Raw genomic sequence first — 18,035 nt, 5'->3', positions numbered from 1 at the left:
TTATCTTGAATATAATTGTATACATGAATATTGCTATCATAACTTTTCAACTGGGGAAGGGTCAACTCAGAGAGATTCCACACAGAGAAGGAACAATGTGGGTGGACAGCCTGCCTGGCCTTTTTTCCCCGTGTCTCCATGTTCCTACCTTCCAAGGGTGGCTGATGGAGAGTAGGGGAAGGGTAATGCAGTAGGGTAGCTGTTGGCAGGTGGTCCTAGTACATGCTCTCTTTCCTTGTCCCCTCCCTCTCTGGGGAGCCTAAATTTAGGGCAAGGCCTGTTCCTGGCTTATAATGCCATCTTCGCCATTCTGACCCTCTAGCAACTAAACTGGTTTTTTAATGGGGGTAGGAAGATTACTGAGGATGAGGAGGGTTGGGAGGGGAGAAGTAATCTGTGTATAGCAGTAAAACATTAAATATTTGTTATAATTCGACTTCTTAAAAATTTTTGTGACCTGTTGTGTTTCTTTTAACAGTGTTTTGAAGTTTTCTGTAACTTCATGCCCACTTTTCAGTTAATCAAAAAGTTCAGTGTAGTTGGCAATAACAGGTGTATTTTTTTTTCTGATCTAATAGGTGTTTCTTACTTTATTTAGGATACAGCAGGTCAAGAGAGATTCCATGCATTGGGTCCAATTTACTACAGAGATTCAAATGGAGCTATTTTAGTTTATGATATAACAGATGAAGATTCTTTTCAGAAGGTATTCTATTTACTTATGGGTAGATGACTTATAGAAGAACAGACCTGATTTTTCAAGTCTCTATTAACATGCCTTTGTTTAGTAATGTGATTAGTCTTGGTTTTAAAGATAAAGTATAATTTGTGCATAAATGGTGACCACTCATGTGTTTTAATGGAGCATTTAGTTCATGTTAACAATATGAATTTCAGTTATTAATAGTTTATTACATGGCATTCTCAGATGCTAGGAAAGGGAAATAATCTGAAGTAAAGCTTCAGAAAAATATAGGGCCTTTTTTTCTCCCTGTTAAAAAAAAATCAAATACATTTTTTTGGTTCCATGCACACCAGCGACCTGAAAACTTGGTGTGACTGCACAGGCTGGCTCCCTAGTTGTGAAGAGGAAAAAGAAGCACTAAATGAAGTTTAAGCTCTTTCCCCTCACTAAATATCCTGGAAGATATAATAGAAATTTTAAAAGGACAGTCTAGATGGTGGTTATTTTAAAGCTTTTTCATTTTTTTTCACGCCTCTGTAAACATATACACCACAATATAGGATTTTTAAAGTTGTTTGGGACCAAAAATGAGTTACTGTTAAACTTACGTTTGAATTCTTTTCACATTCAGGATGGTGACTGATTACTGATTTGACCTTTCCTCTTGGAATAAATTGGTCAGGGGTGTGTAACTAGGGTGGTAATTTCCAAGGCAGAAGCTTTTCTTGCCTTGAGTTACAGGTTTCTTGTTGAAATGGCTTGCCCTTTTAGTTTTTTTTCTTTTAATTTATTTCCCAGTGTTTAACTGATGAAGCAGATGTACAAGTTAGCCTTTGGATTATTAATGACATGTGGAAAAACCTAATTCAAGGAGTAGAAAAATAAAACGATAGGTAGCTTGAAGATTTAATGATATTTTTAAAAGTTATTTTGGGGCCACTATTTGGTGCTATTTGCTATACCTTCGTGCCTTTTGGCATAAAAAGAAATGGTTTAAGTAATTTACAGATTAAGAGAAGGTTGAGTCTTTTAAGTTGAAAAGTTACCAGTTGTCTCTTGCTACATAACAAAACTCCCAAAACTTACTGACTTAAAACAATGATTTGTTATTTCCTCTGATTTTGTGGGTTAACTGGGCAGGTCCTCTGCTCCATGTGGTGTCAGTGGAGTCACTCGTGCAGCTGCATTGAACTGGGAGTTTGGCTGGGCCAGGGCCATTCAAGAAGGCCTGGTTCTCCTCTGTATGGCCTCTTAATCCATCTGGTGTCTCATCCGCTGATAACTCTCTCCACATGCTCCCCTTGTTCCGTATTCTAGCCTAAGCTTCTTAAATAACCACTGCATCCCAAGAGTGTATCTGCCAGGCCTTCTTAAGGCTTAGGTTTGGAACTGGCATAGTGTTACTTCTGCCACATTCTCTCAGTCAAAGCAAGTTACAAGGCTAGCTCAGATTCAGAGGGAGGGGAAATAGACTCTACCTCTTGATAGGAAGATTGCCAAAGAATTTGTGACCATCTTTAACTCACCACAGACTGTCTGGGGGTAATGAATAGGATGCCTGCAGAGGGTGATCTGATTGCAGATGAATAAATTTTTTTAAAAAATTGGTTTGACTTAGTAGGTTGTAATATATATGTATAGGGAGTAGATTAATAGATAATTGGATTCTGGCATGTTTCCTTTGAAGTGATCAGGATGTACGTTTTATACCAGTAGTGTCAAGTTTTTCTTATGTGATATCAACTAGGGGAGGAAGTGAAATGCTTTTCTGAAGACTTATGTGAATGAAACAAAAGATGGTGCTATACTGAGAAAACTGGTTTAGTACTATTATAAAGATAAGGTGGTATGCTAATTACCTTTGCTTTTGTAAAGATTTTGGGTTTACAGAGCATAGGAGTGTGGAACTGTTAGATTTGTACTGTAGGACCAGAGGCACAGTAAGTGCTTACCACATATCTGATGTAATTTTTGTAATTTATAGATGTGTGCATTTTTTTTAGGAAGGAGTAGAAGTTCTGTCTCATTTGATTACATACAGATTAAATTCCGTTACAAAAAATGTAAGGAGGTATCCAAGTTCGTTCTTTATCCTATTTTATTGTAATCAATGTATTTGAAATCATGAGTTCAAAATATTAGTTTACTTAATTCCAGTTTACTGCTAACTGTGCCTAGTGCTATGCTTCATCCATAGTGAAGAGTCATTTTGTTACTGGAGTCATTGTACACCACTCTTTCTCCACCAGGGGGTGGCAATGTCTGGAGACATCTTTGGTTGTCACAACTGGAGGGTGGTACTCTTATCTAGTGGGTAGGAGGCCAGGGATGCTAATAAACATCATGCATTGCACAGGACAGTCTCTCACAACAAAGAATTATCTGAGCCCAAATATTAGTGGTGAAGAGGTTGAAAAAACATGTCATACACTAAAGGGTGAAAACTTATTTTGCCACTCTCTTTAGGAAAAAAAAAAAAAAAAAAATTTTATTTTTTCCTTTTTCTCCCCAAAGCCCCCCGGTACATAGTTGTGTATTCTTCTTTGTGGGTTCTTCTAGTTGTGGCATGTGGGACGCTGCCTCAGCGTGGTCTGATGAGCAGTGCCATGTCCGCGCCCAGGATTCGAACTAACGAAACACTGGGCCGCCTGCAGCGGAGCGCGCGAACTTAACCACTCGGCCACGGGGCCAGCCCCTTGCCACTCTTTTTTTGGTGCCCATAAACATTTTTTTTTCCTTTAACTGTATGACACAGAAGCTCTTAATGCCCTCTATTTCAGAACCACTTGGGGTACAAAAGCTTTTTAAACCAATGTGTTTGTCAGTCCAAAGTGATTCTATATAAGTATCTATTCTCAGAGGCTGGAGATGACATGCTTTTGCTGTGGTGAATAGCTTTGCTTGGATCTATGGAAGATTTATGAAAACTTGCAGTTAGAGGTGCTTCTTTTATACCTGTATGTAGATATGGAGAGAAGTTGTTCCATTGAATGTTTTTATGTGTGTGGTTTGCACTATAATCTGGCAATAAATGATCCTACAGTGAATCTTTCCTAGTAATAACTAAATATATGGGCTCTTAGACAGAATTCTGAGGTATTTTGAAATGTTGAGTTTTAGGATGTTGTTATGGTAGTCATTTTAACAGGACTTGTTTTAATATTTACTCTTTTGTATACACAGGTTAAAAACTGGGTCAAAGAATTACGGAAAATGTTGGGAAATGAAATCTGTTTATGTATAGTTGGTAAGCATCATTACTTTTTAAAAATGTCCTTTTTTTCCTTAATGATTGATTAAAGAACGGTAGATAAGTAATTCTCATTTTAAAGTTATATGAGAAAAGAAGAAGAATGGCATTTTAATATTTTAGGATTTAGGATTTGGAAGTGATCTTTCAGGAGGTTCAAGCTTCTGTACTTCAATGACTGCTTTGGGGAGCAAGTGGGAAGCTAAACACATAGGACTTCAAGTCCTCCAGCCTGGCTTCAATTTGACTTTTAGTATTTCACCGTTAAGACTTTGTGTAGGAAAAAAAGAGCTCAGAAACTATTTTAAAATAGAATTAATACCAATGACTTAAGCTAGTGTTCTTGTTCTATACACTTTACGCATTTTTGAGTTAGGGACAAATTTGATTCCAGGGATTTAAGTAGATCATGACAATAAGGTGGAGAGATATTCTTAACGGGTGAAATAAAGGAGCTCTAGAACTCACTCTTGGACTTCTGGAATTTCTCTTTGATTCCCTTTTTCTTTAGATTATTATTTCTGTGATATACCAACTAATTATTGAGCTGTAAAGTGTATCAGACACTGTGCTGTGTAATCAGTAGACATTATCTTATGTAATCCTCATAACTCTACAAGGGCTTTATACGGCAGGCCGAGCCCTGGAGATAGTTAATAACTTGCCCAACATCAGGCAGCCATCAGAGATCAGATTCGAATTGTGGTCATTCTGACTCCTGTGCTTATGTTATTAATCCGTATGATGAACAGCCTCATGCTGTTTTCTCTCTTCCTTTCTACGTGACCGATAGAGTAAAAATGGCCTAGGAGAAGCCAGGGTAGTTTTAGTGGAGGATGTAGAATGGAATGGCAGCATGGGCAAATTCTGCTTTCAACCTTAAGAATTTTCTTTTTGTAACTTGAGTTTACGTTTCTTTCATTTTGTCACCATTAGATTGGTAAACTTCACTGTTCCAGATCAGAGTGCCTGTCTGGGCGAAGCAGCCAAGGAGATGATCTGACCTGCTTTTTATAGTCTAGATGTTAGGCTGGATGACCAGGATATTTCAGACTAGAGCACCAGAGTAGTAGTTTGGGGAAGTTTGGGGCCAAAGCTGCAGCTAGTCGTTAGTGAGTTTGGCCTGACTTTGTCTGGTGTATGGACTTATGGGGAGTGGAAGTGGCCAGTCAGTGAATGACTGCAGGTTTGTTTATTTGGGTTTCTGGTTATCTCAGAAGTGAGGAAGAAATGACTAGTATGTACTTAAGAAAGTCAAAAAAGCTTCAAGAGCTTGTTACTTGACCAAGGTTACCAATAACATTTTTTAAAAATTAGCCAGGTAAATAAGTTTATGAATAATTAATTTACACTGTGTTCTCTTCATTTTATAAGAAAGTTTAGGAATATTGGATCTGGTAGCTTACTGCCCCAAGTAGAGTCAGATATTCCTCATTTAATGTTAAATAATGTTTATTAAGGATTAGTGTAAAGTATAAAAAGCTCTCACTTTCTCTTTTCTGTTGACAAGTGTGACATGGAATTTTAGTTGTAATTCAGAGCTGGACGAATTTTGAGAGCCCATTTACCACACAAGAAAAATTGCACCAAGTTCACACATCTGTGAACCAGCAGCATAGAAGACCCCTGTGCTGCTGTCTCGTCCCAACGCTGCCCGCTGACGTCCCTCACCAGCCCCCTCCAAACACGATCTTGAGTTTTTACTGCATGGTCTGGTTTTGTTTCAAATATTATGTTAATAGAATCATACAGTATGAACTCTTGTGTCTGGTTTTTTGGCTTTACATTTTGGCAAGATTCCTCTCTGTTCTTGTATAGAGTTATAGTTCATTTTATTCTTTTTGCTGTCTAATATTTTATTCTGTGAATATTCCACAGTTTATTCTTTTGCTATTGGTGGACACTTACATTATTTTTTCCACCTATTGTTTTCATCCTATTTTCTGTGGTAGTTCAGTGTTTATTCTCTCTTCTGTTTTATTGCTAACTTCAAAATAATTATAGTACCTCACAGGATTGTGGTGAAGATTTAAATAATGATTTGGAAAACACTTGGCATACAGAAGGCGTTTGACAAGTATTTGTTCCTTTCCCTTTACATAACACAGCTCTTCAAACATTTGAAGCCTACTTGGGTGGTTCACCTAAAGTTGTATATTCTCTAGATCTTCAACTGTTTTTCATTTGGCCTAACTTGTAGACACTGTCATCATCCTGATTATTTTTTCCTATGTTTGTTTCAGTGTATCAATGTATCCCCTGCGCTTGAAATGAACACTAGAACCCAGCCGTTGTTGAGCCATTGTATGTTTAACATGGCTCTCTTTTTTTAAAATCTTCACATTGTCCTTCTACCAACATTCCCTAAGATTGTATACACCTCAGCAGCCATGTCAACTCAGTGTCTCCTTTACATAGATTATAGTTAACGAAAATGAATTTCTTTTTTATAAGTATTGCTCTTCTGTTGGGCTTTTCCCATCTTGTTCTTATATAATTATTTAAACCTAAGTGTAGGAATTTAAGCTTGTCATATGCTTTTGAATCTTTATGTTTGATATGTAATCTACTAGCTTTTTTATGTGTGAATTAGATACTGAACCTTCTAGGTCCTATCTAAGCCACTGATACTGTGTTAATAGAAAACCCTATACTTCACTAGCAGGGACTTTTCCCTCAACATTTAGTTAATCCATTGGTCAGCCACTGTTGGTTGTGGTTGCTCTACTTGATAGTATTTTGCTTCTAGCCTCTCCTTAACGTTGGTATGTTTGTTAAACAAATATATATTATTAATAGTTACCATAAGGGGCCAGCCCAGTGGCATAGTGGTTAATAAGTTCACACACTCTGCTTTGGTGGCCCAGGGTTCATGGGTTCTGGTTCTGATCCTGGGCACGGACCTACACACTGTGCATCAAGCCATGCTGAGGCAGCATCCTGCATACATAAGAGAGGAAGATTGGCACAGATGTAGCCCAGGGCCAATCTTACTCAGCAAAAAGAGGAAGATTAGCACAGATATTAGCTCAGGGCCAATCTTAGTAAAGGAGGAAGATTGGCAACAGATGTTAGCTCAGAGCCAATCTTCCTTTCAAAAAATAAAAAAATAATAATTACCATTTATTGAGTGCCAGGTACTGTTATAAGAACTATACGTTTATTATTTAAGCCTCCTGACAACACTGCAAAAAGGTTTTGTTGCCATTTCCATTTTACACATGAGAAAATGGGCTTAGAGAGCTTGCTATTTCCCAAAGTACATAGCTAATTAGAGGTAGACCTGGGATTTTAACACAAGTCTGTCTGCTTCTTCAAACCCATATTCTTAGCCAACGCTACATATTGCTTACTGTGTTGCAGGCTTTGGGAATAGTATAGTGAATAAGTTAACAAAATAGATATGATCCTTGTCTTCCCAGAGCTTATCTTTTAGGGAAAAAGAGAAAAGCAAGTTACTATTATATATTATAAATGTTCTGAAGAGGGAAGTGCAGAGAGCTGTGATAGCACAGAAGCAAACCTAACTAGATTTAGGGGTTTTTAGGGGGAGGGAAGATTTCCTAGAGTGTTAGATTAACTGAGTTAGCTCGATGAAGCCAGGAGGATGGTGGTAGAAAAGTATGTTACATACCATGGGCTTCAATTCTCATACCATTATTGATTTTCCATTTGCTCATTCGTTTGTGATGAATATGGCTGATATTAATAACTACTCTTTATTGAGCAGTTACTAGCTGCTAGGCCTTTTACGTGTATCATATTTTCACATCAACCCTGCAAAGGTTGTTAGCTACATTGTACAAAGTGAGGCTAAGTTACAGCCCAAGTTTTATCAGATTTAAAAGCCTTTTGAAAGCTTCTTTTCACTACACCACACACCATCCAGTCTGAGCAAAATATCTGCTCTTGGCATGGCCATATTCCTTTCATGTTCCTAATTCAAATATGTATTTTAGAGAAGATAGTTTTTACTATTCTTGGGAGGGTGGATTTTTCCCTCCCTCTCCAATAGCCTCAGCCAATTTTTATTTTTTCTAAACTTTATAGTACTATACTTTCAAGTAAATGCTTACTTTGGTGGTTTTCTGAGGTTTTAAACCTATTAGGAAGAAGCTGCACAGTAGTATTGAAGCAGATGCCAGCCTCAAAGCCTTAATCCTTTTGCTGTCTTGCTTTTAAAAGAATATAGGAGCTAAAGAGGTTTTGAGCTTTGGAAAGATGTCAGTCACAGGCAGTTTTCTGTGACTTGGTCTATGCTATCAATCTATTATGAACACTGATTGTTCAAAGAAATAGTAGTTATTTAGTAGAGGGATCTTTTTTGTGTTGTTTAAAAAAGATTAATTGGAATAGTTAGCTATTTTAATAACTGTGTTTATTAAAGGTAGTTAAGTTAATACTCAGCCATAAAAAGGGATAAAATCGTCCCATTCACAACAACATGGATGGACCTTGAGGGTATTAGTTAAGTGAAATAAGCCAGATAAAGAAAGACAATCTCTGTATGACTCCATTCATGTGGAAGTTAAACACGTGGACAAAGAGAACAGCTTACTGATTACCAGGAGAAAGGCGGGGTTGGGGGTGGGCACAAAGGGTGAAGTGGTGCACCTACAATATGACTGACAAATAATAATGTACAACCGAAATTTCACAAGGTTGTAAACGATCATAATCTCAATAAAAAGAAAAAAATGATATAGGACTATGTGAAAAAAATCTTATAAAAAAACAAAATCTGAATAAATTCTAACGCCATAAAAAAAGGTAGTTAAAACGTTGTTAAATAGTAAAGCAGTAAAGTAATTGTCTGCTTCCCCTATCCTCATTTTTTTTTGATAGATGTTGATAATTCTGGTGGAGGAAAAGAGGCATTAAAGATCTAGAAAAACAACTCATGTGGTATTGGCTGATTGAAGCAAAAGTCTGTTCTGTGTAGGAGACTCCTGTTGGACATGTTTAGAGTGGCAGAATCTTGTGCCTCTGTTTGTTGGAGCCGCCGGCCACTAGGTGGTGCTTTTTGCTTTCTTCATAGCATGAAATAACTTGTCTTTCCTCTGGTGATGTTGGATACATTGGCTGTAATATTTACAAAATTAAAAATTGTATTGACAAAATGTAATGTAGGAAATCAGAACTAATATGAGTCTTCTTGCTGAGGATGACTGTTCAAAGCAGGAAGAGCTCATTCCTGAGTTCGTTGGTGCAAACTGAGCTTTAGTAGAGTCTGCTTCCCTGCCTCTCATCTTTAGGCTATGGGATCCGGTAGTTACTTGTAGCTGTTCATAATTAGATGCTCAGAATTTTTGAGGTCCTCCATATACAAAACTTCTGGGCTTGTATTTTTCAGTTCTAAGCATTGCATCTTTCACTGGGTGCTCACTTCAGGGCTTTATCTGAAATTGTCTTCTAGACTAAGGTCTCAAGAAAAAATGAGTTTATTTATGAGATTTCTTTTCCCCCCATAGGTCGTAACAGAAGAAATGAAAATATTTGTCTGAAGTGTCTTTTCTTAGGGTATTTCTCCCCTTTCCTTTCTGTTATTTGTTTTACTTTTAGCACTCTGTGTCCAGCCAACTCACCTTGACCTCTGCCCTGATTCCATAAGGAATCTGCATTTTGCACTGTCTCATTTTTTTTTTCTGGTGGCATTTTAGAATAATCTCAGTTTGGTTCCATTGTTTAAGGAGAGCTAAGCTTACTTTCAATAATTTTAAATCTGCATCATGTGCATATATTAGGTTTTTTCATGTTTTTAAAACAGTACAGTTTTCTCTTCTGTAGTAGTGAAGTGCATTTTAATGCTTTCTTTAACCAGTTCATATCATCCAGGACACCAAAATACTTGTAGGATCCTAGAGACTAGCCTAATAAATTTTTGTGAACAGTAAGCTAGCCTTGCTTAATTATCGACTGGTTTTAAGTTGATTGGGGACCATTTACACTTGGCTAAGAATCATAGGTTTATCCTTAGTGAATCTTAGTCCCTGTTATACCCTAAAGCAAAGAATAGTGCCCATCTCTTTGGAAAAGTTGTTTTCTCTGACAGAGGCTGCAGCTTCAGGAGGGGTATGCATTGAGCTGTTTGAGGGAGGTTGAGGCATTCACCTTGACTTGACAGTCTTTTTTTTGAAAATTGACTCTGAGCTAACATCTGTTGCCAATCTTCTCTTTTTTCTTTTTCTTCTCCCCAAAGCCCCCCCAGTACATAGTTATATATTCTAGTTGTAGGTCCTTCTGGTTGTGCTGTGTGGGACGCCGCCTTGGCATGGCCTGATGAGCAGTGCTAGGTTCACCCCTGGATCCGACCCACAAAACCTTGGGTCACCGAAGCCAAGCATGCGAACTTAACCACTTGGCCTCAGGGTCGGCCCCTACCTTGACAGTTTTGATCAACCCTCATATCAGAGGGGTTTAACTTTACAGTTTCAGGACATTTAGAAGCCTCATAGGTATTTGTATTGTTTCTCCAGGTGATTAAAATGGCGATTGTAATATTTAGAATTGTCTTAATTTTACTATAAAAATGAATCAATATTAAAGATTGGTATTTACTTTTTCAAATTAGGTAATAAGATAGATTTGGAAAAGGAGAGACATGTTTCCATTCAAGAAGCAGAATCGTGAGTGTTACCCCCTTCCCCAGTCCCTCTACGGGAGAAGCCTTGCTCTTGGGCCGGGTGCTTTTCCATTTAAGTGCCCTCTCGAGACAGAACTGTGGGATTCAGTGAAGCAGGTGTACATGGGTCATTTCTGGACTTTTGGCAATATTTAAAGATACTCCACTCTCACTCTCCTTTTGATTTCAGTAAAAGATATGAGTGATGCAAAAGAAAACTATCATGGTTGAATAGCCAGTGAGTCACAAAAACTTGTAAAGTATTTGGGTTCCAAAGTGACTTAGAAAAATGTCTTGTTATACTTGCGTTCTTATGTAAAATTTGGTTCGATGTATAGAGATGTTAAATAGCTACATAGTCTTTAATTTTACTAAACCTGAGTTAATTAGTAATGTCACTAAAATTGCCACTGTAAAGAAAGTTCAAATAGCAGTCATGACAAAAACATGAAAAAACATTTTTTTTACATCAATCCCTTCTTTTTTAAGGTATGCAGAATCTGTGGGAGCAAAGCATTATCATACTTCAGCCAAACAGAACAAAGGAATTGAGGAACTCTTTCTTGACCTTTGTAAAAGTAGGTATATTCAGATTTAGTATGTTTAGAAATGGCTCTTTTTAAAATATTGGTAGTGTTTCTAAAGTGATATTTTACAGTCTCCATTAATGACCACATTGATGATTTGTCACATCTACCAGTACTATTATTTAATATTTTTTCTTTAACTTATTTTTTAAAGCTTGAATACCTACTTTAGCCCTATTTTAAGCAGTAATGGCTGTGAAATCATATGTGTGCTATGTGCTAAATACATATTAAAATAATGCCTAACTATTAAAATTAAAAAGGCAGGGGGAATATACAGGTTGAAACAGATTTGAGATGTAATAGCCTGTTGCAGTGGTTTTTTGGATCCTGATTTGACAAACTAGTGAAAAAGAACATTCATGAAACAGTTGAGATTATATGAACACTCACTGGATATTTGATGCTATTAAGAAAGCATAGTAAATTTTTTTAGGTGTGGTTATGCTTTTAAACAGAGTACTTATTTTTTAAAAAAAGTTCTTGTAGAGATCATATTAAAATAATTTATGAATAAAATTATGTGTCTGGGATTTGATTCAAAATAATGGTAGGGATGTTTGCCAAGTATGGATGAAATTGTATGATGGACATATTTTCATTATGCTATTCTTTCTACCTTTAGATATATTTGAAATTTTTTATTTTAAAAAGAAAGAAAGGAAAATTTTTATATACTGCTTGAAAGTCATTTCTCATATCACCAAGAGAATGCATATGATACTTAGGAAAACCCTGGTTTGCAGAATAATGGATTGAAATGATTTTGTCAAATATATTCCTTGAATTTATGGACCTCAGATCTCTTTTGAGAATTTGATGAAACTATGATTTTTCTCTCTAAAAAAATGTATATATATACAAACTTTGGAGTAAATTTCGGTTTTATGAAAACCTGGAGGTCATTCTTAATTCTTGAGTAATTCTCTAAGTGAGGTCCCCTGATCAGCAGCATCAGCATCATTTGAGTGTGTTGAAGTGCAAATTCTTGGGCCCTGCCCTAAACCTGCTAAATCAAGATCTCTGGAGATGCTGCCCAGAACCTTTTTTTTTTTTTAACAATTCCTGCATATGATTCTGAAGCAAACTAAAATTTGAGAACCACTGCTGTACCTATATTGATCACCTGGGGATCTTGTTAAAATGCAGATTTTGATATAATTGGTCTGGTGTAGGCCTGAGCTTCTTGTTTCTAATAGGCACTCAAGTGGTGATGATGCTGGTCCTCAGACATACATTGAGCACCAAGGTTCTATACCAGTGGCTTATAAATATTGTAAATCTCACATTTTTATTAAAAACTTTTGAGTATTCCTCATGTTTACTAAAAATTACAGAACATATACAAGTACTAATAAATTTTGTACATTATAAAACATGCATAAAAATAGAAGTTTTGAAAGGTTGAAGAAAAATAAGTAGAAATTAGAATTTGTAATATTTTCTAATTTCATCTCAGCATGTTGTCCTGCCTGCTTCAATTTGGAAACCATTGTTCAGGAGCAGTCTCTGGACCCAAGTTTAAGAATCCTTGTTCTGTTGGGGTTTTTTTTAATTTTTTTTTTTTAATTTTTTTTTTCCTTCTTCTCCCCAAAGCTCCCTAGTACACTAGTACATAGTTGTATATTCCAGTTGTAGGTCCTTCTGGTTGTACTCTGTGGGACACTGCCTCAGCCTGGCCTGATGAGTGGTGCTGGGTCCGCTCCCAGGATCTGAATCGGCAAAACCCTGGGCCACTGGAGCAGAGTGTGTGGGAACTTAACCACTCAGCCATGGGGCGGTGTCCCCCCTTGTTCTGTTTTATGGATTCCCTCTTGTTTGCTTGTCTTTGCAGATATGTGTTTTGCAAATATTTGCCCCTAGTCTGTGTCTTGTATTTTCAGTTTTCTTAACTGTGTCTCTCAAATAATAGTTCTAAATTTTGATGAGGTCTGGTTTATCAATTTTTCTTTATGATTTGTTTTTTGTGTCTTATATGAGAAATCTTTGCCTAGCTCCAAATGACAAAGATTTCTCCTACAGAGATTTTTCTCCTATTTTCATTTAGAAATTTTATGTTTTACATGTAGGTCTGTAATTCATTTTTTTGTTAATTTTTGCGTATAGTGAGAGGTGTAGGTCAAGGTGTATTTTTTACATGTCAATGTCCAGTTCCAGTACTGTTTCTCGAAAAGATCCTTCCTTCTTCATTGAATAACCTTAGCATATATGTCAGAAATCAAGCGACTGTATATGTGGGGGTCTATTTCTGGACTCTGTTCCATTGATCTCTATATTTTTCCTTTCACCAATATCTCACTGTCTTTATTAGAGTAATTTTCTACCATATCTTTAAAATCAGATGAAGTGAGTCCTCCAGCTTTGTTCTTCCTCCATCATCTTAAACTTTCATTCTTTCAAATATCATTTGCTTAAAAAGTACACATTGCTGGTTGAAAAATAAATTCTGTACCCTAAGTATCACTTGTACTTGGAACAAGTTGAACTTCTTTAACATATTTCTAAGTATATTTGGAAAATCTTAAGGATTATACTTGTATACAGTCATTTATTTATTTTCTTATTTTTTATTTATTTATTTTTTAATTTTTTCTTCTCCCCAAAGCCCCCCAGTACATAGTTGTGTGTTTTAGTTGTGGGTCCTTGTAGCTGTGGCATGTGGGACCCCGCCTCAGCATGGCTTGATGAGCCATTCTAGGTCCGTGCCCAGGATCCAAACTGGGGAAACCCAGGGCCGCCAAAGCAGAGTGCAGAAACTTAACCACTTGGCCACTGGGCCGGCCCCCAGTCATTTGTTTAGAGCAGAAAGTTTTTTTTCCTCTATTGTTGTCACTGTGGCTATTATACAGCTGGACGAATATAAAACTGTAGCACGCTACTAATTTTTTTAACTTGCAGGGAAAGCTATTTAGTGAGCTGACAAAATGTTTATTATATTTTGTTTTCTTGATTGAAAGTCAGAAATGGCTATCATGGTGGTGTACTGAAATTACAGAAAGAGAAAACTCAAAGATTTAGTCCTAAATAATTTCTGCTTTCTCCCTCTCCTAGGAATGATAGAAACAGCACAAGTGGATGAGAGGGCAAAAGGCAATGGCTCCAGTCAGCCAGGAGCTGCAAGGCGAGGTGTACAGATTATCGATGATGAGCCTCAAGCCCAGAGTGGTGGCGGAGGGTGCTGTTCTTCTGGATAACTGTTCACACCTAAGAAATTTAAAACAAACTGTGGATCATTGCCCTCAACATGAAGACTGCCATATTCCAAGTCACATTATTTTACCAATGGAATTATAGAATTAACAGTATTTTAAATTACATTTATAACACTGCAGAGACCTTAAGTGCTAAACATAGTGGAGTTTGTGACCAGAGAATTGGCATTTTCTACAAATGTTAACAAAGCAATTACCAATGGCCTTTTTACATATTTTTTCTTTAATAAGGAATAATGTGCATGTGGAAAAGACCTACTTAAAGCCTTCATTTATATTCTTTTAAATCAAATCTTTATTTAATAACTTATATATGTTATTGGAATGGTATACATTTTTGCAGCCCTTTGCATTTTGTGGTAATTTGAATTGTATCACTTCTAAACAGCAAACTGTTTTTGTTTTTGTTTTTGTTTTTATTAGCAGATACCCGAAGTACTATTTTTGCAGGGTTTGCACAGGCCCCTAACTGTCTACTACTTTGGTATAATCTGTATACATCCTGTATGCTGAGCTGGTAAAATAACATTGTAAATTACGTATTAAATATTTTATTTGCTTTTACAGGCACAAGGTGCAAAAATATATACAGTAGTCTCATTGATGACTGTAAAGTGAATTAACATTTGGCAATAATGCCTAAGCTTTTTGTCTGATATAAACATCATAGCTCCCCTTCACTACTTTTGTCTTGACTTGAAAGTGGTGTGTTTAAATTTTCACATATACTTTACTTGAATTATTGCTGTTACATTTTTTCATTTCTTGCCTCTTATTATAAGTCCATCTGATGATTGAACAACAGCATTTGCCTTTTGGTTTGTGGGTTTTTTTATTTTTTGGATAAAAGAGACGACTTCTGCCAATTTTCCTTAGAATGGTTAACTTAACTTAGAAGTGTTTGAGTGGAGTATGCTGAGTTTCACTTCTGCGATGGCTTTAGTTTTCTCTTAGGCTTTATTTATGTGAGATGGGCTCACTAGTGTGAGAAGAAAGGAAGAGGTCCCAAATAGTAACCACTGACCAAGACTCATTTATGAGGCATGCTAGTGGTAGTAGAAGACAGCACTTTTAGATCCTTTGTGAGCAAGTTGTATTGGTTCATTGCTTGCCAGAGATGAACACAGAAAGTTTTGTTTGATTTTATAAGAGATATCCTTCTGAGTTTCTGTGAAGGGAAACATTTCGTGTAATGCAGTTGAAGTGAACACTGGAAAGATTTACTATAAAATTATATTCTTGTATACTTTGTAAATTAGTCTCTCATTAGGTTTTTTTTTTTCCTTAAGTATAAGACTGAACTTAAATTTGTTAATTTTAATAGAATCAGGCACTGCTCACAGAAGGAACACAAATTGTGGAAATTAACCTAAGTTGTTCTTGTTTTAATATATATATTTTTCCATTTCTGTCATGCTTGGAAAACTAGTAAATGTTTGTCTAAGATAAAATGGAATGGTCCCTGGATTTACTTCTTTTAAGAAGCGTTAGTATGCAATAAAGTTGTTAGCATGAACAATTAAGAGGCTATGAAGAGGTTATAGTTACTAAAGCAGTACTACCATATTTTTAAGCTAAATTTTCCTAAATGGAGTAGAAGTTGAATGAATTGATGCCTTGATGTTATGATGTTAGAATTTTAACTTAATATTAAGTGTTCTGTGAGCCCTCACTTTATCCTATTTAATTATCGCCCTTGCCGAACTCAACACACTGACCCCTCTGTTATGTGTGTTTGGGGAAGGGGAGTGGGAGGAGCAGGGAGATAAGCTGAAATTGTCTTCTTTTGTGGGATGACTGTGCTGTGCAGTCTCTCAGTTTCCTGTGAAGTTAATGTTTATACAGGAGGTGGAGGGAGGCAGGGGAGTCATGAGGACAGAATCAGGAAAAACTGCTTTCACCCTCCTGGTTCCTTTGGAGATAGTAAAGAAACCCTTGCCATTTCTACTGTTGTAGAAGTAGATGGAAAATAACTCTTCTCCCTTGGAGTGAAATATGTTTTTTAAACTAATTAGAGATGAAATTGAGCTTTATTCCAAAAAATAAAGTCATAAAGCGTGATAATTGGAGAGTTGTGCTCTCAATGTTGGACCCTATATTAATGATGTAAAGTCCAGATAGGAAGCCCTGCTCAAGTTGCCAGGTAATTATTGGTGGGGTACAACCGCTGTGCGTATTTTTTTTCTTTACTCTCCCTTGCTTTCTGAGTATCTTTCTTAACCTCAAGCATTTCATTCTTCTTTTTTTAACCTGTAATTTAAGCTAATTCAGTAGCAACAATAGATAATATGATATCCTGGTCCTTGCTCTGAAGCCCAAAAGGTCTTTAGGTAGGAATGAGTTAAAAGGTGATGACAAGACCAGTCAGTTGCAGTGTGTATTCAAAGGGAAGATGCAGAGATGATAAACCAAGGCCAAGGGAATTTTTCTAACTTTCTTCACCTCCTAATATCCTTTGTGTTCTTGCCCTTATAATTGTGCTATTAGGAAAAAGACACAAGTTACTGTGTTGTGTATTAAAGTAGTAGGTAGGTAGAACCAATGTATTTTTCAGCTAGTAAGTGTATACAGTTAGTAAATATAATTAAAAATTGGTTTAAGATAGTCATTAAAAAAATCTGAATATTATGTTAAAAGTATACAATCATTGTTTCTGTAATGATGGTGGGTATTCTCCTTTGATTTATGATTATAGAAGAAGATTATTGTTTTCAAAGATGTATATTACAGCAACTTTTTGGGGTAAACAGTAATCTGAAAAGAAAAAATCATCACTTTATTGTATGAAGTATGAGTGTTTGAATTTGTTTTGTTCTGGTGATATCTCCTGAAAATACCCTAAAGCTATGGATCTTACTGCTAAATTGAATTTCTTTTAATATTAGCCATGTATTATTAGTGATTACTTTTTATTTGGCATTAAAGAAAGAAAGAAGAATGATATTTTATTTTTAGATTTTCAGTAAGAAAAAGTAAAATTTGGGAACTAGAGAAGGAGGGTAGTGAGGAGTAGAATGGAAGTCAGGTAGATAGGAAACTCTACAACCTGACAGTTTTTTAAATCATTTTGAAAAATGTGTTACTTTTATCAGATAGTTTCTACATGAGGCAGGTAAAGGGTTGTGCCAAATATTTAGAACATTTTAAAAAATTGTGATACCATTTATTTTTTAATACATAATTTTCAATTTTCTATGTTGTAAGTGCTACAAGGAGTCTAGATCATTCATCTTATAGTATCTCCAGATAATATAATTTACCCTTATAATTAACCACTTACATTAACTGTAGAAGTGGTTTAATCTGTGCCTTTAACTTTTGAAATTTATCTTTTGATATCTACTTGCCATTATGGTTTTCAGAGTTTTCTTTATAGTGTTACAAAGAGAGAATATTTAATTTGTGACTGTTTAAGATGTTGAGATCTTCTAGAAAATGGTGTAAATAGTAGTGACCTGCAGGAACTTCACAATAATGTTTAACGATGGTAGAGGCTGAGTAGATCCTTAAGTATTCTTTTCTAAATTAAAAAATGCATTACTTAGATTTTAATAATTAAAAGCTAGGATTCATTGAACATACATGTTTACTTGATTTCATGAGAAGCATTGATTCTAGTATGTTGCTATTCTGTAATTTTTACTCAACTAAAACAGGAATATATTTGGTCTTGTGGACC

The 18,035-nt window shown here is 36.0% G+C and overlaps 1 protein-coding gene across 1 annotated transcript in view; it reads left to right on the top strand.

Moving 5' to 3' along the window:
• RAB21 (RAB21, member RAS oncogene family) overlaps positions 1-17,464 on the top strand; it is a 28,621-nt gene extending 11,157 nt beyond the window's left edge. The window contains exons 3-7 of the mRNA XM_014833267.3: positions 599-706; positions 3,869-3,932; positions 10,507-10,561; positions 11,047-11,135; positions 14,196-17,464. Of these exons, the coding sequence (XP_014688753.1) occupies positions 599-706; positions 3,869-3,932; positions 10,507-10,561; positions 11,047-11,135; positions 14,196-14,338 (459 nt within the window). The 3' untranslated portion in view covers positions 14,339-17,464. The remainder of the gene's footprint in view (positions 1-598; positions 707-3,868; positions 3,933-10,506; positions 10,562-11,046; positions 11,136-14,195) is intronic.
• The last annotated feature ends 571 nt before the right edge of the window (positions 17,465-18,035 follow it).

The sequence above is a fragment of the Equus asinus genome, chromosome 4 (assembly GCF_041296235.1).
Source record: "Equus asinus isolate D_3611 breed Donkey chromosome 4, EquAss-T2T_v2, whole genome shotgun sequence".
In the NCBI taxonomy this organism is placed as follows: Eukaryota; Metazoa; Chordata; class Mammalia; order Perissodactyla; family Equidae; genus Equus; species Equus asinus.
Note: the sequence above shows the minus strand (reverse complement) of the source record. Positions and strands in the feature narration are given on the sequence as shown.